Source organism: Rhinopithecus bieti, unplaced genomic scaffold, assembly GCF_001698545.2.
Source record: "Rhinopithecus bieti isolate Rb0 unplaced genomic scaffold, ASM169854v2 scaffold_11252, whole genome shotgun sequence".
Lineage (NCBI taxonomy): Eukaryota > Metazoa > Chordata > Mammalia > Primates > Cercopithecidae > Rhinopithecus > Rhinopithecus bieti.
This window is the reverse complement of record NW_016806895.1, coordinates 2,466,323-2,490,970: the sequence shown is the minus strand read 5'-3', so window position 1 is coordinate 2,490,970 and position 24,648 is coordinate 2,466,323. Positions and strand designations below refer to the sequence as shown.

Genomic DNA, 24,648 nt, shown 5'->3' with positions numbered 1-24,648 from the left:
AAAAAACTTGACTACTGGGGTTCCTGTTCTCTAATAATTCATCTGGATGTGACCAAATTACCTTTTTAAAAATTAATGAGTAGTTCCTTCCCTCTGTGATATCAACTTTCTCCAAGAAAAAGCTATAAATCTCTACTTCTAATAGCTAGAACTGCTAATTTGACATAAAACTCACTACAAATTTCTAAGGTTGGATATTTGTACCTCTTTACAATCACGTCTCATTGTCTACCATACATTGATTTCCTTGTTAATATAGTGGTGAGTAAAAAGAAAAGAAAAAGATAAAATACATTAAATAAATAACTAGATAAATAGACAGATAGGTAAATTGAGTTGTCTTTAACGTTTCTGGATTGTGCTTAAGATCCAATATACTATAATCAAAGTTTTCTCACTAGGAATCCAAATGTTTATGATTCCTCTAGCTACATAACTTATATTGAATATATAATTGGAAGAATAATGGTTCTAGGACAGTCAATTTAGCTTAAAGAAAAAGATACTTAGTCTTTATTTCTCATATTTCTCCCCTTTTGCTTTCTAATGTCTTTTTGCCCTGACATCACTATTAATGGAAAACAAGAAACCCTTGGCTTATCAACATCATTAAAAAGTGACACATTTAATCCTAGATTAAATAAAATTAGTCAACATATATAGAAGTTTGAGACATATACTACATATATTTATAAATTACACACATATATTGCTGCATTAATGTGTTATAGATACACAAAACACAAAGTTTAACTGAGTAATACCACCAATCATTACAGATACAATGTGTAACACTCTGCTGTTTCAGTGATTCATTTAGAGAACACTGGGTTAGAGTCCTCCTTCCAGAAGCCAGGGGATAATCCATTTTGGCTTCAATATTCTTAAAAGAAAAAAACCAACAAAACAAAACAGTATTCTTAAAAAATGGTTTCTGGAAGGGCCTGTGATTGTTTAAATGACTTCACGAAGGCAGCAAAGAACGACGTGGGACCATCTTCTGGGCTGGAACAGGTTAACAAATGAGCACCCCTAGTTTGTGGAATTTATGTATCAGTTAAATTTAGGCCAGGGTTTTGAGATAGGAATGAGTTTACCCTGTTCAGGCAATAGAACTAAGGCCCACTGTGGCTAGACGCTGGTAAGAGTAGGAATGGGAAGAGAGTAGGAGGAGACAAAATCAGAGATGCTGAAAGAAGCTACAGCAAGTAAGACCTTAAGAGCATGCAGGTAATTGAGACATTTGCGTTTTATTCTTTTTTTTTCTGAGACGGAGTCTCACTCTGTTGCCAGGCTGGAGTGCTGTGGTGTAATCTTAGCTCACTGCCACCTCCGCCTCCCGGGTTCAAGCGATTCTCCTGCCTCAGCCTCCTGAGTAGCTGGGACTTCAGGTGCCTGCTACCATGCCCAGGTAATTTTTGTATTTTTAGTACATACGGGATTTCACCATGTTGGCCAGGATGGTCTCGATCTCTTGACCTCGTGATCCACCCGCCTTGGCCTCCCAACGTGCTGAGATAACAGGCGTGAGCCACTGCACCTGGCCACCTGCATTTTACTCTAAGCAATGGAAAGATTTTGGGCAAAGGACTGACATAATCTGATCTGTATTTTTGTTAGTTACTGTACGGAGAAAGGATTGCTACATGTGCAAGAGTCAAAGCAGGGACGCCAGTCAGGGGAAGATTTGCAATAGTCCAGGTGAGAGATACTTGAAGCTTAGACTTAGGAGGTAGTAGGGATGTGATATAGTTTGGATCTGTGTCCCCACCCAAATCTCATGTTGAATTCTAATCCCCAATGTTGGAGGTAGAGCCTGGTGGGAGATGACTGGATCATGAGATGGAGTTCTTATAAATGGTTTAGCACCCTTCCCCGTTGGTACTGCATACTGAGTGAGTTCTCAAGATAATGGTTGTTTAAAAATGTGTGGTGGCTGGGTGTGGTGGCTCATGCCTATAATACCAGCACTTTGGGAGGCCAAGGTGGGCGGATCGCTTAAGTCCAGGAGTTTGATACCAGCCTGGACCACATGGGGATGGGTATGGTGGTGTGTGCCTGTAGTCCCAGCTACTCCAGAGGGTGAGGTGGGAGGATCACTTGAGCCTGGGAGCTGGAGAGTGCAGTGAGCCAAGATCGCGCCACTGCACTCCAACCTGGGTGACAGAGTGAGACCCTGTCTCAAAAAAAAAAAAAGAAAGAAAAGTGTGTGGCACCTCCCCGCCATCTTGGTCCTGCTCCTTCCGTGTAAGATGCCTGTTCCCGCTTTGCCTTCTACCATGAGTAAAAGCTCCTGGAGGCCTCCCCAGAAGCAGATGCTGCCATGCTTCCTGTACAGCCAATTAAACCTCTTTTCTTTATAAATTAGCCAGTCTCAGGTATTTCCTTACAGCAGGGCAAGAATGGACTAATACACTGGGTCTACAGGATGATGGTTTTGGGAAAATCACCTCGCTCAACCTTTACTGCACCAATTATTTGTACCTGTTATGCAAGGAAATATGTAGCCAGAGTCTCCAGAAAGGACCAGGCAGGAGTCAGAAGACCAAAAAGGTATTTAATGTCTCCACCTGCCTCAGGAGAAGGGCAATAATAGCTTCTAAAACATGGCAGGATATTCATTTTGTACTGGTGATTTATCCACAGTTACACCTCATTATAGGTAACTCAAAGAAACCTATATCTCTTTGAGATAGCATGCTGTGTTATTTCCTGCTTTGTATAACCACTTCTTTGAATTTGCATATATTTTGCCATTAAAGAAATTTAACATATTATAACTGTCTGTTTATCTCTGACTTTCAATCATATCACCATCCTGTTGGACAACCCTCAGAGAGAAGAATGTCTCACTGATTTTAATCTTAAAGGTGGGGAAGACTAGGGATAACAAGTTTGGGAAGAAAAATCAAGAATGAGTTCTGTTAGGAACATGTTAAGGTTGAGATGACTATTAGACATTCAAGGAGAGATGTCAAGTAGGCAGGTGGATATGAAAGATTGGCATTCTGATTTTGAGAGTAATCACCATATCAATGGTATTTAAAGCCATACAATTAGATGAGAATACAGGAAAGGAATGTAAATTAGAAGACATAAATTAGTGGCCCACGGATCCATCTGCTGACTCACAGACATGCTTTTATTATCATATTATTTTTGATCTCCAAGTATTTAAAAACTTATGCCAGAATTTTTTAATTAGTAGAGTTCACATTTTAAAAAATCCACACTCCAAGTTTCTTTTTAAAGAACTGGACAATCCAATAACAGTTGGCTTGAACTATATGGCAGCTTTCTCATTTATATGAGGCATGAATTCTCTAATTCACCAGGATGTCTTTTCAACTGAAGCCAACTGTCATCTTCCACTTCCCATCATATTTGTACACAACTATTTTTCTAATACAAAGAAATATTTCTCAGGATCTATGCTGCTAGTAAAACTACAAAAATGAAAGACCATAGAGGCCTTATGTTTAAAGAAAAAATGAAAGGTAATATATTTCCTTATGAATTTGAGAACATTCCTATGTATTAAAAAATGCAAACAATAACTCTGTATCATTCATTTACGGAATCTGTTTGGCTCTTGTAGCCACCCACTATCTGGGAGACCAAGCCTGATCCATTTCAATATTTAGATATCAGGTAAAACAAGACAGGAGACAGAAGAATGTGAGTGTGATGCTTTTGGGAGCAAGAATAATGAGTCCAAATAAGTGTCCACTGGACTAGAAAACAAGAAAGCCATCAACTTGATCAGTTTCAGTGGAGTAATATGGAAAGATGTCAGACTAAAGTTGGTTGAAGAATAATGAAGAATAAGAAATTATACGCAAGAGAACAGAAGGAAAGAAACAATAGAAATAAGAGCAGAAATCAATTAACCACAAATATAAAGAAGATCAACAAAGTGAAAAGCTGGTTATTTGAAAACACTAATAAAATTGATAAACCCATGGAAGGGATTATCAAGAAAAAAGAGAGAAGCACAAGTAAGCAAAGTCAGGAATGAAAAAAGAGACATTCCTAGATATCTACCAAACGGGGAAAAAATTGTCAGAGGATATCATAAACAAATATATGCCAATAATTTTTTTTTTTTTTTGAGATAGAGTCTCACCCTGTCACCCAGGTTGGAGTGAAATGGCACAATCTCGGCTCACTGCAACCTCTCTGCCTCACGGGTTCAAGCAATTCTCCTGCCTCGGCCTCCCAAGTAGCTGGGATTACAGGTGTGCACCACAACGCCTGGCTTTTTTTTTTTTTTTTTTTTGTATCTTTAGTAGAGACGGCGTTTCACCACGTTGGCCAGGCTGGTCTCAAACTCCTGACCTCGTGATCCACCTGCTTGGCCTCCCAAAGTGCTGGGATTATAGGTATGAGCCACCTCGCCCGGCCAGTCAATACTTTTTTTTGGAGGGGGAGACATGGTCTCGTTCTGTTGCCCAGGCTGTAGTGCAGTGGCGTGATCATAGCTCACTGCAGCCTTGGACTCCTGGGCCCAAGCCATCCTACCACCTTAGCTTCCTGAGTATCTGGGACTACAGATTCACACCACCATGCCAGGCTAATTTTTTAAATTTTTTGTAAAGACAGATTTTCATTGTGTTGCCCAGGCTGGTCTCATACTCCTAGCCTGAAGTGTGATCCTCCCGCCTCAGCCTCCCACAGTGGTGGGATTACAAGCATGCGCCACTATGCTTGGTTTATGCCAGTAATTAAACATTTTAAAAGATAACATATTTAGATGATAGATGAAATATATAATTTATCAAAACTGAGACATTAATAGAAAATATGAATAGCTCCATAACGATTCAAGAAATTATATCCATAATTCAAAAACTTCCCTTAAAAGAAAACTCCAGATGGCTTCACCAGTAGATTCTAACTAAACATTTAAGTAAAAAAGAAAGACAGTCTTATACAAATTCTTCCAGAGAACATAAAAATAGGAAACACCCCTAATTTGTTGTATGAAGCTAGCATAACTTTTTTTAATCAAAGCCTGACAATGGCCAACCACAGTGGCTCACACCTGTAATCCCAGCACTTTTGGAGGCTGAGGCAGGAGGACTGCTTGAGCTCAGGAGTTTGACACCAGTCTGGGCAACACAGCGAGACCCCCACCTCCACAAAAAAATAAAAAATTAGCCAGGTGTGGTGGTGTGCACCTGTAGTCCCAGCTACCTGTGAGGCTGAGGTGGGAGGATCGCTTGAGCCCAGGAATCTGAGGCTGCAGTGAGCTATGACTGAGCCACTGCACTCCAACCTAGGCAAAAGGACAACCCTATCTCTTATTGTTGACTGATTGATTAAGAAAGAGTTTCACTCTTGTTGACCAGGCTGGAGTGTAGTGGCACAATCTTGGCTCACTGCAACCTCTGCCTTCAGGTTTCAAGTGATTCTCCTGCCTCAGCCTCCCCAGTAGCTGTGATTACAGGCATCCGCCAGCAATCCTGGCTAATTTTTGCATTTTTAGAAGAGACGGGATTTCGCCATGTTGGCCAGGCTGGTCTCAAACTCCTGACTTCGTGATCCACCCGCCTCAGCCTCCCAAAGTGCTGGGATTACAAGAGTGAGTCACTGTACCCAGCCCAACTCTGTCTCTTTAAAAAAAAAAAAAAATGCCGGGTGCAGAGGCTCATGCCTGTAATCCCAGCACTTTGGGAGGCCGAGGCAGGCAAATCACCGGAGGTCAAGAGTTCGAGACCAGCCTGACCAACATGGTGAAACCCCGTCTCTACTAAAAATACAAAAATTAGCTGGGTGTGGTAATCCCAGCTACTCGGGAGGCTGACGTATGAGAATCTCGTGAACCTGGGAAGCAGAGGTTGCAGTGAGCCAAGATTGTGCCACTGTACTGCAGCCTGGGTGAAAGAGCGAGACTTCGTCTCAAAAATAAATAAATACATATATAACCTGACAAGGCAATTTTAAGAAAGACAAATCATAGGCCAATATGACTCATAAACAGATTTTGTTTTAAATCCTCTAAAATACATTAGCAAAATGAACTTAGCAATGTATAAAAAGAATAAGACATCATGGTCAAGTTGGATTTATCCCAGGAATTCAAAAATCAATGTATTTCAACACAATAACAGAATAAAGGAGAAAAGATACATAATTATCTCAAGAAATGCAGAAAAATTTGATTAAATTCACCAACCGTTCATGATTTTAAAAAAAAAACACTCTTAGCAAACCAAGAGTAGAAATGAACATATTTAATCTGATAAACGGATCTACAAACCTCCTGCAGATATTATACTTCAAGGTGAAATGTTAGAAGCTGTCATTCTGGCCGGGCACGGTGGCTCAAACCTGTAATCCCAGCACTTTGGGAGGCCGAGACGGGAGCATCACGAGGTCACGAGATCGAGACCATCCTGGCTAACACGGTGAAACCCCGTCTCTACTAAAAAATACAAAAAACTAGCCAGGCAAGGTGGCGGGCGCCTGTAGTCCCAGCTACTCGGGAGGCTGAGGCAGCAGAATGGCGTAAACCCGGGAGACGGAGCTTGCAGTGAGCTGAGATCCGGCCACTGCACTCCAGCCTGGGGACAGAGCGAGACTCCGTCTCAAAAAAAAAAAAAAAAAAAGGCTGTCATTTTGAGATAGGGAATAAGTCAAAGATGTCCACTATCACCACATCTACTGAACGCTGTACTGTGATCCTAGCCAGGTACACCAAGGCAAGAAAAGAAAGAAAAAATGTCAAGGACGGGAAAGAAATAACATTGTCATTTTCAAAGATAATAGTCTAATAGAAATCCAAAAGAATCTACAAGTAATTAGAATAAGTGAGTTTAGAAAGGTTCCTTAATATAAGAGAAATATGTAAAACTCAATTGCATTTCCATGTACCAGAAACAGAAAAATGTTTAAAATCTCCATTTATACTTAAATTTAAAATCACAGAAAACTATAAATACATTATTAAGAGAAACTAAAGGTCTAAACAAATACTTAGATTCAAAAACTCAATATTGTGGTCTAGCAATTCCACTACTGGATATATACTCAAGTGAAATAAAATTAGTATGTCAAAGAGATAGTTGCACACCCATGTTTACTGCAGCACCATTCATAATAGCCAAGATACAGAATCAACCTAAGTGTTCGTCAACAGACGAATGGATAAAGAAAATGTGATATAGATATATCTCTCTAAAATGGAATACTATTTGTCCGTAAAAAATAATGAAATCTTGTCATTTGTGACAACATGACTAAATCTGGAAGACATTATGTTGTTAAGTGAAATAAGCCAGGCACAGAAAGATAAATACTGCATGAGCTCTCTCATATGTGGAATCTAAAAAAGTTAATCTTGGTGGGCATTGTAGCTCCCTCCTGTAATCCCAGCTACTTGGAAGGCTGAGGTGGAAGGATCACTTGAGGCCAGAAATTCAATACCAGCCTAAGAATCATAGTGAGACCTCATCTCTTAAAAAAAAATAAAAATTAGCCAGTTGTAGTAGTGTGTGCCTGTAGTCCTAGCTACTTGGGAGGGTAAGGCAGGACTGATTGAGCCTAGGATCTCAAGGCTGTAGTGAGTTATGATCACACCACTACACTCTAGCCTGGGTGACAGAGCGAGAACATGTCTCTAAAAAGTAAAAATAAAAAATAAAAGAGTTGATCTCATAGAAGTAGAGTAGAATAGTAGTTACCACAGGCTAGGATGGTTGGGAGGAGAGGAGGATGAGAAAATGTTGATCAAGAATATATAATTACAGTTATATAGGAGGAATGAGTTCAAGAGATCTAGTGTACAGCATGGTGACTATAGTTAATGATGATATATTGTATTACTAAAATGCAAAGACAGTGTATGCTAAGTGTTCTCATCATTAAAAAATGATAACTATGTGAAGTAATGCATTTGTTAATTAGCTAAATTATCCCACAATGTATATATGCATGAAACATTATATATAATACATACAATTTCATGTCAATTTTTAAAAACCCTTCAACGATATAAAGAAGTCAGTTCCCTACAAACTTACCTATACAATACAATCTCAATTAAAATTTCAAGAAAATTTTATAGGACCTGAAAATTGATTCTAAAACGTGTAAGAAAATGCAAGCCAGGTGTGGTAGCAGGCACCTATTGTCCCAGCTACTCGGGTGGCTGAGGCAGGAGAATGGCTTGAACGCAGGAGGTGGAGGCTGCAGTGAGCTGAGATCATGCTACTGCACTCCAGTTCAGGTGACAGAGTGAGACTCCATCTCACAAAAGAAAATGTAGAGTATCAAGATTATCCAAGATATTGTGGGAAAAGAACAAGATGGCAGGTCTTGCTGTCCCAGATATCCAGAGTTATTTTAAAGCAAAGGTAAATAAAAGAATATATAATAATTGGTGGGAGAATAGAAAAATAGACAATGAAGACAAAAACAGATCTAGACACATATAGACACCCATTTTGTGATAAAGTGGCATTGCAGAGCAATCAGGAAAGGTTTATCTTTTCAATCTGTGATTCTAGGCAGATTGGCTATCCCTTTGAGAGAAAAAATTAAACTTAACCCTACTGCACATCATATACAAACACACCTAAAAAATCAATTTCAGGTGGATGGTAAATCTGAATCGCCAAGGTTAAAACCATAAAACTCCAAGAAAATAACATGGGGAGAATATGTTCATGACTGTGTATAAGAAAAGACCTGACAAACTTTACTACACAGATCTTCTGTTTATCAAAAGAAAACATTAAAAGAATGTAAAGGCAATTCACGGAATGGGAGAAAACATTTACAGCATAAATTTAACTCTCAGAGGTTCATATGCAGAATATATAAAGAACTTCTATAAAGATAACTCGATAGAAAATGAGGCAAGAAAAAAAAAGAAAATGAGGCAAGAGACTTGAACAGACACTTCATAAAGGAGGATATCTAAATGACCAATAAAATACAAAAAGATGTTCAATTTCATTAGTAATTAGGAATATGCAAATTAAAATAATAGTGAACTATTACTACAAGCCCAACAGAATGGATAAAATTTTAAAATGTGACAGTACCAAATGTGGACAAGGATGTAAAACAAAGGCAATTTTCATATATAGGGAGGTTAAATTAGTATAATCACTTCTCAAAACAGCTGGAAACAATGGGATCATTCATATGCTACTGATGGGAAGGTAAACTCATAAAAAGATCTTGGTAAACAGTTTGGCATCATTTATAAAAGTTAAAGTTGTGCGTGCACATGCACACACACACAAACTCCATGACCCAGAACTCCACTCATAGACACATATGCCCAATAATGAATGTAAATGTTCAATTGCACCATTCTTTGCAAGAGCCCCCAAATGTAAATGATATATTGTATTATACACACACACAACACACATTTTTTTTTTTTTTGAGATGGAGTCTCGCTCTGTCACCCAGGCTGGAGTACAGTGGCACAATCTCAGCTCACTGCAACCTCTGCCTCCTGGGTTCCAGCGATTCTCCTGCCTCAGCCTCCCAAGTAACTAGAATTATACCTGTATGCGTCACCACACCTGGCTAATTTTTGTGTTTTTAGTAGGGACGGGGTTTCACCATGTTGGCCAGGCTGGTCTTGAACTCCTGACCTCAGGTTCAGGTGATCCACCTGCCTCGGCCTCCCAAAGCGCTGGGATTACAGGTGTGAGCCACCGTGCCTGGCCTATATTGTATTATATTTACACTATATATACACACACACACACATATGTGTATATATACATATACACTATATACTATATATATTACATATACACTATATATACACACGTGTCTATATATAGTGTATCTATATATAGATACACGTGTGTATATATGTCCATTAATAGAATGGAAAAATAAGTCATGGTATATTTATACCATGGAATACTATATGGCAACAAATCATAGTCACACACAACACAGGTAAATCTCACAATGTTTGGAAAAAGAAGCCAGACCAAAAAAGAGCACATACTCGATGATTCATTTATACTAAATTTAAAAAATAGATAAAATTAAACTACAGTGCTTAGGGAGGCATGCCTAAGTAGTAAAAGTATAAAGAAAACAAGAAAGTAAGTACTATGAGACAGGATAATGGTAACCCTTAGAGGGCAGTGAGGGGACAATGATTGCAAGGGGGCACAACGGGAGCTTCTGGAGTCCTAGTAATCTTGTGTTTCTTGACCTAGTTTCTAGTTACACAGCTGTTCCCTTTACATAAATCATTCAGTGTTTATTTTTGTTCCAGGCACTTTTCTTGATGTGTTATATTTCACAATAAAAAAGTCTAAAAAAAGACTCAGGGGCAGGTTAAACAGATTAGACAAAGCCAAATAAAGAAAAAGGGAATTGTAAAAGAGACCAGAAGAAATTGTATATAATGAATCTAGAGAGACTCAGATATGTTAAATATTAAATTCCAGCAAGAGGCTGGGCACGGTGGCTCCTGCCTGTAATCCCAGCACTTTGGGAGGCCGAAGCAGGCGGATCACAAGGTCAGGAGATCGAGACCATGGCGAAACCCTGTCTCTAATAAAAAAATACAAAAAAATAGCCGGGTGTGGCGGCGGGCGCCTGTCGTCCCAGCTACTCAGGAGGCTGAGAGGCAGGAGAATGGCGTGAACCTGGGAGGCGGAGTTTGCAGTGAGCCGAGATCGCACTGCACTCCAGCCTGGGCGACACAGCAAGATTTCGTCTAAAAAAAAAAAAAAAAAAAAAAATCCAGCAAGAAAGAAGAAAGGATAAAGACAATTTTCAAAGAGAAATTTTAAATTGATAAAACATATCAGTCCTATTATCCAGATATTTTTCTGAATCCCAAGCTAGAAATAAAACACCTAGACTCATCATAGTGAATCTTCAGAACCAAAAACTCAAAGAGAAGATCTTAAGAAGAGATATGAATAAATTACATTACTTACAAAGAATCAAGATATAGACTGACAGTTATCTTCAGCAGCAATAATGGAAGCCAGAAGGCAATGGAATACTATCTTGAAAATGATAAACTGCCAAGCCAGAACTTTACACCCAAAGAAAATCTCTTTAAGATTAAAATCAAAATAAAGACATTTTCAAAATGACAAAGTTCATTATCAATGGGCCCTAAACTATTAAAGAATGATTTCAAGGAAGATGATCCCCAAAAGAAGGTCAGAGATATAAGAAAAGGTGAGCAAAGAAAAAGGTAAATACAAGGTCAGGAGATCAAGACCATCCTGGCTAACACAGTGAAACCCTGTCTCTACTAAAAATACAAAAAATTAGATAGGCGTGGTGGCATGCTGTAGTCCCAGCTACTCAGGAGACTGAGGCAGGAGAATCACTTGAACCCGGGAGGAAAAGTGAGCCAAGATCATGCTACTGTACTCCAGCCTTGGTGAAAGAGTGAGACTCTGTCTCAAAAAATAAAAGAAAAAGGTAAATACAGCTGGGTGCAGTGGCTTATGCTTGTAGCAGGACCAAGTGAGAGGATCACTTGAGGCCAGGAGTTGAAGACCAGCCAGGGCAACACAACAAGACCCCATTTCTACAAAAAAAAAAAAAAAAAAAAAAAAAAAAAAATTAGCCAGGTGCAGTGGCACATTCCTGTAGTCCCAGTTACTCAGGAGGCTGAGGCAGGAGGATCACTTGAGCCCAGGAGTCTGAGGCTGCAGTGAGCCATGATCACACAACTGCACGAAAGAGCAAGACCTCATCTCTTAAAAAAAAAAAAAAGGCGCAGCATGTTAGCTCACGTACACCTGTAACCCTAGCACACTTTGGGAGGCCAAGGCAGGAGAATCACTTGAGCCTAGGAGTTTGGGACCAGCCTGGGCAACACAGCAAAACCCTGTCTCTATGAAAAAGAGATGGGGTGTGGTGGCTCACACCTGTAATCCCAGCTACTCAGGAGGCTGAGGAGGGAGGATCACTTGGGCCTGGGAGGTTAAGGCTGCAGTTTGCTGTGATCAAACAACTGCATTCCAGCCTGGGCAAAAGAGAGACCCTGTAAACAAAAAAAAAAAAAAAGAAAAAAAAAAAAAGAAGAAGAAGAATACAGGAAGGTAAACACTTTGGTAAATCTAAACAAATATTGACTATAAAGCAAGAACATAGGCCAGGCACAGCCGCTCACGCCTGTAATCTCAGCACTTTCTGGGACCAAGGCAAATGGATTGCTTGAGTCCAGGAGTTTGAGACCAGCCTGGACCACACGGCAAAACCCTATCTCTACTAAAAATACAAAAAAATTAGCCAGGTGCGGTGGCGCACACCTATAGTTCCAGCTACTCGGGAGGCTGAGGTGGGACAATCATCTGAGCTCAGGGAGGTCAAGGCTAAAGGGAGCCAAAATCCCACCACTGCAGTCCAGCCTGGGTGACAGAGTAAGACCCTGTCTCAAAAAAAAAAAAAAAAAAAAATCAACAACCATTGGAACCAAGTGACAGTGGTGGCACATACCTACAGTTCTAGCTACTTGGGAGGCTGAGACAGAAGGATCATTTGAGCCCAGGAGTTCGAGGTTACAGTGAGCTATGATAGTACCACTGCACTGCAGCCTGGGAAACAGAGTGACACCACCCTGTCTCTAAAAAAAACAATGAAGAACAAAACTAATAATCGAATAAGCATTTACATAAAAGTGAATGAAAAAGCAAAACAGGAATGGAGAATAAATCGAGCATGAATGGATGATTTTTCCTTTTATTTCTGTTTTCGTTTTTTCTTTTTTTTAGACAGGGTCTCACTTGCTCTGTCGCTCAGGTTGGACTGCAGTGGCAGGATCTCAGCTCACTGCAACCTCCACCTCCTGGGCTCAAACGATTCTCCTGCCTCAGCCTCCCAAGTAACTAGGATCATAGGCGCCTGCGACCAGGCCTACCTAATTTTTGTCTTTTTAGTAGAGAGCGGGGGCGTTTCACCATGTTTGCCAGGCTGGTCTCGAACTCCTGACCTCAAGTAATCTGCCCGCCTCGGCCTCCCAAAGTGCTAGGATTACAGGCATGTGCCACCGCACCCAGCCTATTTTTGTTTTCTATTAATCTCTTAAATGTATTCTATCTTATTTTTACAAGGAAAGAAACCATGAATGACTTCTTCATTGAGTTTTTCATGACAGCAATCAGGAAAATGCAGTCATGCCTACAGGGAAATGTGGCATTCAACCTGAGTTTAATACACATCAAAAGTCAAAATGAGGTGGGGGTTAGATTATTTGCCACTTTAACTTATCTATGCCTCTGCTATAGTAATCAAAGTGTTTTTATTTTATTTTATTATTATTATTATTATTTTGAGACACAGTCTTGCTTTGTTGCCCAGACTGGAGTGCAGAGGCACAATCTCGGCTCACTGCAAGTTCACACCATTCTCCTGCCTCAGCCTCCCAAGTAGTTGGGACTACAGGCGCCCACCACCATGTCCGGCTAATTTTTTTGTATGTTTAGTAGAGACAGAGTTTCACCATGTTAGCCAGGATGGTCTCGATCTCCTGACCTCATGATCCACCCGCCTCGGCCTCCCAAAGTGCTGGGATTACAGGCGTGAGCCACCACACCCAGCCATTAAAGTGTATTATTAGATCAATTACTATTCACTTCAGTCTACCCTGTTGTTGCTCAAGTTATACATCGTTTAGTTGGAATAATCCAGGTGCTTGGCACATGTGAATTTTCCTAATCTGCTAGAGCTTACCACTTAAACCCTGTTTTCTTTTATTGTTGCTGATGTAAACAGTTCTAAAATGATGTAACTTTTTATACAGAACAGATTAAAATCACTGATCCTTTCTTGATGGCCCAAGGTTATTGGTGTAAACTACTACTACTATTGCTGATATAAAGAAACACCCTCAGTAGCTGTGGTATAAGGGCTTTTGTGACTACAAAGCTTTCCCCACACTGTCAGGTGTTCTCTTTTTGGTCATCACAGTGTTGGCATCTAGTAGCCTCTTCTATCAACCTGTGAACTGATTTTGTGGAGCCATTCTGCTTAGGGACTCTTAATTACATTTCCTGGATAGAGCAAGATAAATAGAATTAGGGGTGGAGACTGAAGATGTTATTAAACTGCTGCAATCTCATGATAAAACTTTAACAGATGAAGAGTTGCTTTTTGTGGATGAGCAAAGAAAGTGGTTTCTTGAGATTGAATCTACTCCTGGTAAAGATGCTGTGAACACTGTTGAAATGACAAGAAAAGATTTAGAATATTCCATAAACTTAGTTGATAAAGCAATGGCGGGGTTTCAGAGGACTGACTCCAATTTTGAAAGAAGTTCTACTGTGGGTAAAATGCTATCAAACAGCATCACATAGTAGAGAAAAATCTTTCATGAAAGGAAGAGTCAATCAACATGGCAAACTTCTTTGTTGTCTTATTTTAAGAAACTGTCACAGGCACTCCAACCTTTAGCAATCACTAACCTGATCAGTCAGCAGTCATCAATATCAAGCCAAGACCCTCCACCAGCAAAAAGATTACAACTTGCTGAAGGCTCAGATAATTATTAACAATTTTTAGCAATAAACTATTTAAGTATGTACTTTTTAAAGATATAATGTTATTGCACACTTAATAAACTATAGTATAGTACAAATACAACTTGTTTTTTCCCCCCTGAGATAGGATCTCCCTCTGCCACTCAAGCTGAAGTGCAGTGATGTGTTCATAGCTCACTACAGCTTCAACCTCCTGGGCTCAAGCAATCCTCATGCCTCAGTCCAAGTTGCTGGGACTACAGGTGGGTGTCACCACACCTGGCTAATTTCTCTTTTTGTAGAGATGGGGTCTTGCTATGCTGACCTGGCTGACTGGTATTAAACTCCTGGCCTCAACTGATTTTCCCCACCTTAGCCTACCAAAGTGCTGGGATTACAATCACGAGCCACCACCACACTTAGCATAAGCATAACTTTTATATGCACTAGTAAACCAAAAAACTCATGTGACTCACTTTATTGCAACATTTGCTTTATTGCCATGGTCTAACATCAAACCTGCAACATCTCCAAGTTATGCCCATACTGTGAAAATTAAATGAGATGATGCAAGCAAAACATACAGTACATGGCTTTGAGTAAATGATGTTTCAAATGTTAACTGGTATCTTTTAAAATCCTAAGTAATAATTTCCATTTAAATAGACTTCCTTATTTTCTCCATGGCATCCTAATGAAAATGCTACTACAAATATTAACAGTGGCTAATATTTCATGAACACTTACTACTACATGTTAACACTGTGCTGAATCCTTTCTAGGGGTTATTTGAATCCTTAGAAAAGCCACTGGAGATAAGTACCATGACGTTCCTATTACAAACAACCAACCAACCAAAGACTCAGAGAGGCTAAATAGCTTGCCCAAGTTCACAGAATAAGTGGGGAAAATAGAATTCATATAGGTTTGACTCCAGAATCCATAATTTTAAGTACTCCCCCATCCTGAGAGGAACAGCAGCTTCTTTTGCTGCTAAAATCTGCTTACATGCAAGTTGAGAACGAGCTAATTCATTCTCCTTTAACCTTATTTTCTACTTGACTGTCCAAGGTCCCAGTTGGAAAAGCAGAAGTTGTTTTTTTGTTTTTGTTTTTTTAACGTTTGCTTTTTAACTTACCCACTCACAGTCAATTCCAAGTACTGGAAAATCTTCTAATTCACTTCTAAGCAAGGGCTCGATTTGATCCCACTCTGCCTCCTGAGACACCGTCACCACCTTTGCTTTAAGGATCCGTTCCTCCCACGAGGACCTGGGGGCACTGGAGTGCAGCGGATCATCTTCTGGAGGGGGCAGCTCTCTACTGCCCAGCACTTTCTGCTGTGGCTGTGGGGTCACAGGGCTCGTTTTACTCCTTCGGCGGCGCTGGATGCCTTTCCAGAGGACAAACCCCCCTACAGCCACACCCAGAAGGGTAGTCACTGTCAAAGCCACAAAGTTCTGTCTAGACATCTTCGACTTTTCTACTCTTTAGAAAAGCATATCACTAATCCCACAATCTGCAAAACAAATGGCAAAAATACATTTATATACAGAATATAAACCTTTACATAAACAAGTTTTCCTCTAAAGAAGTCCCATTTATAATATCCGTGCCCACAAACTAAAAGAACTGCTATAAATTTCCACGTGAAATAGTACAACAGTTTAATTTCTTCATCTTTATAATCTCTGTATTCCATCTCTATCTCCATCCTCACCCCAGGAAATCTCCCTGCCCTCTGACAGTTCCCCAGGGCTCTCTTAATGACATAAAATCATAGCAATCAAAACAACAGGCTATCTGCACAATGAAGTGTGATCTAGGAAAAAAAAAAAAAAACAATAAGCTAGACTCTCACCTCTAACTGCTGATTAATGAATGAATTTTTTAGTTAATGGATCTTCTTCAAAGTATTTTGCATTTTAAACCTTTGATCACCTAACGGTTGAAGGAAAACTTTTGCTTCTCAATTAAAAAAAAATTGTAATCCTCAGTCAGTTGGTAGGGAGATTTTTTTGACTTCTCTGGAAGGTGGGGCAGCGAGGGAGTGGAGGAAACTGGCTTGAGTCAACACTTTCTGTTGCTCCAGAAGGCTCAGTAGTTCTTCATAGAAACTGATTCGGTTATTGTAGGGTAAGGCAGGGGGATATAAAAGAGAAAGGATAAGGAAAGAAAAAGAAAAAGGTACAACTTAGAGAGATATCCAAGATGCATAGAAGGAGGCTGCAAACTGAAGTGTTCACAGCGCCAGGCAGGTTAATGTAAATAAATAAAGCAAGCCACAAAATAGTCCCTTTTTCATTTTTCTATAACATGTGGCTTTCTCCTTGTAGTTTCCGTTTTCCTATATGTGAGAAAGAAATGAGTATACAGCACTATTTCTGTACTATTAAAATAACAGTAAAAGTGCAACAGTAAATAGTAAGTGGCCTGGCCAGGTATGGTGGCTCATGCCTGTAATCCCAGGACTTTGGGAGGCCGAGGTAGGTGGATCACTTGAGGTCAGGAGTTTGACAGCAGCCTGGCTAATATGGTGAAACCCCATCTCTACTAAAAATACAAAAATTAGCCAGGCATGGTGGTAGGCACCTGTAATCCCAGCTACTCAGGAAGCTGAGGCAGGAGAATTGCTGGAACTTGGGAGGTGAAGGTTTCAGTGAGCCGAAACTACGCCACTGCACTCCAGCCTGGATGATGAGAGTAAGACTCTGTCTCAAAAAGCAAAAAAAGTAAATGGCCTTTGGTCTCAGGGCCAGGGAGAAAACATGGGGCAGCAACCATTCGGCACAAGCTGATGACCCTGTGCAGAAAGAAGGCCCAGAGTGGTCAATACTTTGCTTATTTAAGAGAAGTCAGGAATCTGAATTTTATATGAAATGTCACCATTTTAAAGTGCTGGCAATAAATTTACAGTTTTAAAAAATATTGTGCCAGCCAAACAAAAACACACTAGGCACCAGGCTACCCTCCGTGGCCTCTGGCCTAAAAGCTAAATTGCCCAAAGACAGAGCAATCAGCTGCACCCTGCCTACACTTCTCTATGGCTGAAGGTTACCCACTGAATGTGTATGGTTTTTATTACTTTTTAAAAATTTCATCAATAATAAAAAAAAATTTTTTTTTAATTGGATGGAGTCTTGCTCTGTCGCCCAGACCTGAGTACAGTGGTGTGATCTCGGCTCACTGCAGTCTGAGTACAGTGGCGTGATCTTGGCTCACTGTAGTCTCTGCCTCCCAGGTTCAAGCGATTTTCCTGCCTCAGCCCCCCAAGCAGCTGTGACTACAGGGGTGTGCCACCACATCCAGCTAATTTGCGTATTTTTAGTAGAGAGAGGGCTTCACCATGTTGGCCAGGCTGGTCTTGAACTCCTGACCTCAAGTGATTCACCAGCCTCAGCCTCCCCAAGTGCTGTGATTACAGGTGTGAGCCACTGCACTGGGCCAAAAAAAATTTCATATTTACAACAACTTCTGGATTATAATCATGCCTATATAGATATGTGAGTATTAGAGAAGAAAAACTCAATCATAGCAATTATTACAGTAATAATGAAAAGTGGTAATAGCTATGCTGTTTTAAAAACATTTACTTTATTCCAGAAACTGTGCTAAGAATTTCACATGTTATTTTCTCCAGTGCTTTTATTGAAGAGGAAACTGAGGCTTAATGAGATTAAATAACTTGTACAGAGAAACTTCTGATTCAAGTAATCTGAGAAGACATAAAAGTCCTTCCCTTTTCCACTCTAACCAATGCAAATGCTGGATAAGCCACTGAAAAGATAAAAATGTAATACACAGTTAAGCCCCCAAAAGAAAGAAAAAAATCATCAGGTGCCAGAAAAGGAAGAGGAAACCCAAAGTGGGTGGAAGGTTGAGTGCAGTGGCTCATGCCTGTAATCCCAGCACTTTGGGAGACCAAGGCAGGTGGATTGCTTGAGCCTAGGAGTTTGAGACCAGCCTGGGCAACATGGTGAAACCTCATCTATACCAAAAATACAAAAAATTAGCTGGGTGCGGTGGCACATGCCTGAAGTATCAGCGACTTAGAGGGCTGAGGTGGGAGGATAGCTTGAGCTGGGGAGGTCAAGGCTACGGGGAGCTCTGATGGTGTGCCACTGCACCCACTGCACTCCAGCCTGGACGACAGAGTGAGACGCTGTCTCAAAAAAAAAATAAGTGGGTAGGTGGGAGATGAAGTTGGGCAGAGACCAGAACTCATATCAGACCCAGCACTGGAGTTTATCAGCAACCCAGAGGCAGAACTCTAGGCCACAGGCCCAGGACACAGCTGGAATCCAGGAGAGTGCCACACTATCCACAAACCATAAGTATTTGCCCACCTTGGCCCAGGCAAGCCACCTGCCCCAGGCTAAAGGCATGAACAGAATCCCTCGAAAGAGGACAAATCCTCAGCTGGGTGCGGTGGCTCACACCTGTAATCCCAGCACTTTGGGAGGCCAAGGCGGGTGCATAGCTTGAGCCCAGGAGTTTGAGATCAGCCTGGCCAACACGGTGAAACCCCGTCTCTCTACTAAAAATACAAAAATTAGCCAGGTGTGGTGGTGCACGCCTGTAATCCCAGCTACTCGAGAGGCTGAGGCATGAGAATCACTAGAACCTGGGAGGTGGAGATCGTAGTGAGCCAAGATCCAGCCACTGCGCTCCAACCTGGGCAACAGAATGAGACTATGTCTCAAAAAACAAATAAAAAGAAAAAATTAATTAAAAAATAAAAGACAAATCTTCAAGCCTACACTTCTCTATGGCTCAAGCAGAAACAAGGCTCAGGTTCACATTATCCTCATAAAAGGGAAACCTAAGCCAATAAACTGAATTTAAACTGGTGCAGAACTGGTAAATTCTATTGGAACCAGGCACAGTCAATCACAATACACACACACCCCCCACTCACTCCATGTAGGAAACATACAGGACTACCACGGAAGATCAGTCCCTAGAAGGGGCTCACAATGAATCACAACAAAACAAAACCCTAAAGCCAATAAAAATAGTGCATAGAGCTGTCAAATATTTCCATACCTGAGATCTGAAAAGGACTTTAAAGAATATTCAGAGATATTAATGAAAATAATAACCAAAACGAAGACAAAAAATGTACAATTCTAGATATGAAAAATAGTTATAAAAAATTTTTAAAACTCAATACTCAATAGACAGGTTAAAATGTAGACCACACATACAGAGAGAGTTAATGAATTGAAGAAAAAAATCTGAGGAAGTCACCAGAATGTAGTTGACAGATAAAGAGGCAGAAAACATACAGAGGCCAGGCAAGGTGGCTCACACCTGTAATCTCAATACTTTGGAAGGCGGAGGTGGGAGGATCACTTGAGCCCAGGAGTTCAAGACCAACCTGGGCAACATAATGAGATCCCATCTTTGCTAAAATTTTTTTTAAAACAAAAAGAATACACAACAAAGCAGAGACATGGCAAATGGACTGAGAAACTCCAATATTCAAGGAATAAAGATTTGGAATGTATGAAAAGGGCCAGATTTTGTACTATTCTCTGAGTCCCAAGCTGGATAAATTAAATCTATTCATAAAAAGACTCATATAAGAATGTTCATAGCAGTTACTTGTTTGTAACAGCCAAAATCTGGAAACAGCCTGTTGGCCTGACTAATGAATGCATGACTGCTGGTTCATTCACTGTCTGTCCATGAGAACAGGAGCCTTAACTGGCTTTGTTACCACCATATCCCCAGTGACTCAGCACAAAGTTGATATACTCAGTAAATAGTTACTGAATGAATGAAATTCAGCTCAAGGTATTATATGTTAACATTTGTATGATAAATGTCTCTAATTCAATCACCAGATTACAACATTCTGTTTATTCAAATGAAAAAAAGTTTTTCCCCTTATCGAGCCTTGATGTTATAAGGAAGAACTATGGTTCACTACTGGGCTGGGAGCCAGAAAAAAATCAAACTTTGATAACAGTTTACTCTGGGATCCAAGCTTTTCAATGCCTCACCAAATCTCATGAGTGAAACAATATGTCATTCTTAAGTTTTTTATATAAATTAATTGAACATAAAACTTTTCTTTCAGACAGAGTCTCACTCTGCTGTCCAGGCTAGACTGCAGTAGCACAATCACGGCTCACTGCAGCCTCAACCTCCCGGGCTCCCACTTCAGTCTCCTGAATAGCTGGGGGTACAGGTGCACGTCACCATGCTCAGCACATTTTTTGATTTCTTGTAGAGATGGGGGTCTCACTATGTTGCCCAGGCTGGTCTCAAACTCCTAGGCTCAAGTGATCCTCCTGCCTCACCCTCCCAAAGTGCTCAGGTTATAGGTGTGAGCCAATATGCCCAGCTAAATATCAATGGCTACCTAATGATAGTAGGATTATGAACAATTTTTATTTTTCAAATTTTATATGAATATGTACATATTTGTAATTAGAAAATACACTCTTTTAAACTGGTGCTCTTTAGAGATAGGCAAGTAAATATCCCACTTGACAAAACACACAATCATATTCTTGGAATAAATCATACTTTAATGAGTTAAATGATTATGTTTAAAGTGTTTGGAAAGTAGTACATGGTAGACAACACAAGCCCTAACATCAAATAGCCTAGGTTTAAATCCAGCCTCTGTTACTCACTAGCTGTAGGAACTTAGGCAATTTACCAAACTTCGCTAAGCCTCAGTTTCCTCATCTGTGAGACAGGAAGGACAGTCTCCTCATCTGTGGAACAGGTATACCTATTATGCATGATTACTGTGAGGCTTAAGTAAAATCAATAAAATTCACCTAGTATATTGGCTAGAACATTAGGATTCTATAAATGCTAGCTTTTACTACAAACCACAGAACTTCTATTGAAGGAAATCAAAGAATCAGAGTTAAAATTTTGGAGTCAAGTTCAGCTCCCACCCAATTCAAGAATCCTTTCCAAGATAATCCCGACAGATCATGACCTAGTCTCTGATTGAATACTTCCAGTATCTGAGTTCTTCATCACCTTCAGAGGCAGTTTTTGTTGAAAGTCCTTGCATTCTGTAAAAGCTGCCTACTTACAAATTGCCCTCTTTGATAGCCTCTGCAATGACAAGTGTTTACTCCCTCCTTAAAGCCTGTTAAATAGGTGAAGAGAGCTCTGAGACTCCCCTTATAGTCTTCCTGTGACCTGGTTTATAGACTCTCCTGGCCAAGGCCTTCTGCGCAGTTCCAAGTTTGTCAATGTATCTCTTCAAATGTGGCATTTAGGTCTATACGCAATACTTGAGGCCAGGCATGATGGCTCAGGCCTGTAATTCCAGCACTTTGGGAGCCTGAGGTAGGTGGACTGCTTGAACCCCTCCCACCTCAACCCCTGAAGTAGCTAGTGCCAGGAGTTCAAGAGCACCCAGGGCAACATGGCAAAATCACATCTCTACTAAAAAAAAAAAAAAAAAAAAAAATTTACAAAAAATTAGCCACGCATGGTGGCACGCACCTAATAGTCCCAGCTACTGAGGAGGCTGAGGTGGGAGAATCACCTGAGCCTGGGAAGTCAAGGCTACAGTAAGCCGTGATCACGCCACTAAAGTCCAGCCTAGGCGACAGGAGTGAGACCCTGTCTCAAAAAAACAAACAAACTTGAGACACGGTCTAACTGATGCAGGCTACAGTGACAGTATTACTTCCCAGCAGCTGGACCCTATATTTTATTAATGCTATATGAAATGATATATTTTTTCATAACAGAATCTCATTGTTGGGTCATATAAAGCTTGCAGTAAATTAAAATTCACTGACGCCAAATCAGGTTCTCCATTTTAAATATTTGTAATTTATATTTTGCACTTAAATCAAAAATGCTTCTTCTAAATTTCATCTTGTCTGTTTCAGCCAAATGTTTCATATATTGAGGCCAATTTGCATCTTGATTATACTTCCCTCTCAACTTAAACATAATTTTATGTACAAAACTGAGTATCTGTTTTCAGAGAAAATAACATCTCCTAACATATGCTTTTATTAATTCATTTTTATTTGGAGAGGTTTTGTGAACTGCATGTTTTTTTCTTTTCCAGCCAGAGGATTCATTCAGCAAACTTTTATATAACACATTATATAAGTCAGACACTGTGATAGACCCTGGGTAAAAAGAGTTGAAAGGCACAATCTGCCTTCAAAAAATTCATGATTTAGCCAAGGAAAAATACACATAACGAACAAGTTGCAAAGACTGAGATAACACCGACAGGTGAAGTACATACAGGTATACAAATGGCTTGGACTTGAGGAAAGAGTGGAGATATTGTTTTTATTTTTATTTTTTTGAGACAGGGCCTCACTTTGTCACCCAGGCTGGAGTGCTGTGTCACGATCTCAGCTCACTGCACCCTTGACCTCCTGGGTTCAAGTGATCCTCCCACCTCAACCCCCAAAGTAGCTAGGACCAACCACAGGCGCATGACAGCACCCCAACTAACATTTTGCATTTTTAGTAGAAACGGGGTTTTGCCGAGTTGCCCAGGCTGGTCTCAAATTCCTGAGCTCCAACACCCCAGCTGATATTTTGTATTTTTGGTAGAAACAGGGTTTCATCAGGTTGCTCAGGCTGATCTTAAACTCCTGAGCTCAAGCGATCTGCCCACATCAACCTCCCGAAGTGCTAGGATTACAGGCATGAACGACCACACCTGGCCGAGTTGGGGTATTATTAAGAGAAAACACGGCTGGGTGCGGTGGCTCATGCCTGTAATCCCAGCACTTTGGGAGGCCGAGGCAGGTGGATCACCTGAGGTCAGGAGTTCAAGACCAGCCTGACCAATATGGTGAAACCCCGTCTCTACTAAGAATTACAAAAATCAGCCAGGTGTGGTGGCGTGCATCTGTAGTCCCAGTTACTCAGGAGGCTGAGGCAGGAGAATCGCTTGAACCTGGGAGGCGGAAGTTGCAGTGAGCCGAGATCGTGCCACTGCGCTCCGCTCCAGCCTGGGCGACGGAGCAAGACTCTGTCTCAAAAAAAAAAAAAAAAAAAGAAAGAGAAAACACTTGCTGAGAGAGATAGTGTCTGAGACTGGCATTCAAACAGGAGCAAGAGTTCTCCAGGTGCAGGAGCCAGACAGGAGGAGGGCACTCCAGGTGGAGGGAATAGCTTGTGCGCGAATGGGAAGGGCAGGAAGCACCACAGGATAGGTGAAACATTTAAACAAATGTAAAATGTAGGCGGGTGCGGTGGCTCACGCCTGTAATCCCAGTACTTTGGGAGGCCAAGGTGGGAGGATCACCTGAGATCAGGAGTTTGAGACCAGCCTAGCCAACATGGTGAAACCCCATCTTTAATAAAAATTCAAAAATTAGCCAGGCCTGGTGGCGTGTGCTGGTGGTCCCAATTACTCAGGAGGCTGAGACATGAGAATCACTTGAACCAGGGAGGCAGAGGTTACAGTGAGCTAAGATCGCACCACTGCACTACAGCCTGGGGGACAGAGTAAGACTCAATCACAAAAACAAAAACAAACAAACAAAAAAAAGTAAGATGTACTACACGTGTAAAATATGCACTAAATTTTTGAATACTTACTACAAAAAAAGAATGTAAAATTTTTTTTTTATAATTTCCATACTGATTTTTTTTTTTCTTTTGAGATGGAGTTTCGCTCTTGTCACCCAGGCTGGAGTACAATGGCGCAATCTCAGCTCACTGCAACTTCTGCCTCCCGGGTTCAAGCAATTCTCCTGCCTTAGCCTCCTGAGTAGCTGGGACTACAGGTGCCCGACACCACACCCTGCCAATTTTTGTATTTTTAGTAGAGGTGGGGTTTCACCATGTTGGCCAGGCTGGTGTTGAACTCCTGACCTCAGGTGATCCACCCGCCTCAGCCTCCCAAAGTGCTGGGATTATAGGTGTGAGCCACCACGCCCAGCCCCATACTGATTTTTATGGTGACTTCTTTACTGTGGTAAAATATATATAACATAACATTTACCATTTTAGCCTTTTTTCTTTTTTTTGAGACAAAGTCTTGCTCTATTGCAGAGGCTAGAGTGCAGTGGTATGATCTTGGCTCACTGCAACCTCCACCTCCTGAGCTCAAGCCATCCTTCTATCTCAGCCTCCCAAGTAGCTGGGACTACAGGTACTCCCCACGATGCCTGGGTAATTTTTTTTTTTTGTATTATTTTTGTAGAGATGGGGTT

The 24,648-nt window shown here is 40.8% G+C and overlaps 1 protein-coding gene across 5 annotated transcripts in view; it reads right to left on the bottom strand.

Annotated features, from left to right (window-relative positions):
• The window catches only part of EXD2 (exonuclease 3'-5' domain containing 2), a 51,484-nt gene that overhangs the window by 17,742 nt on the left and 9,094 nt on the right, over window positions 1–24,648 (bottom strand). For 3 of the 5 annotated variants that reach the window (XM_017878628.1, XM_017878627.1, XM_017878630.1), the window contains exons 2-3: window positions 16,332–16,587; window positions 15,610–15,989 (exon numbers count right to left, since the gene is read on the bottom strand). The exons of 1 other annotated variant lie outside the window; for it this stretch is intronic. In XM_017878628.1, coding sequence (XP_017734117.1) covers window positions 15,610–15,942 — 333 coding nt within the window. In that variant the 5' untranslated portion in view covers window positions 15,943–15,989; window positions 16,332–16,587. The remainder of the gene's footprint in view (window positions 1–15,609; window positions 15,990–16,331; window positions 16,588–24,648) is intronic. One more of the 5 variants, XM_017878626.1, reaches the window with a different exon arrangement.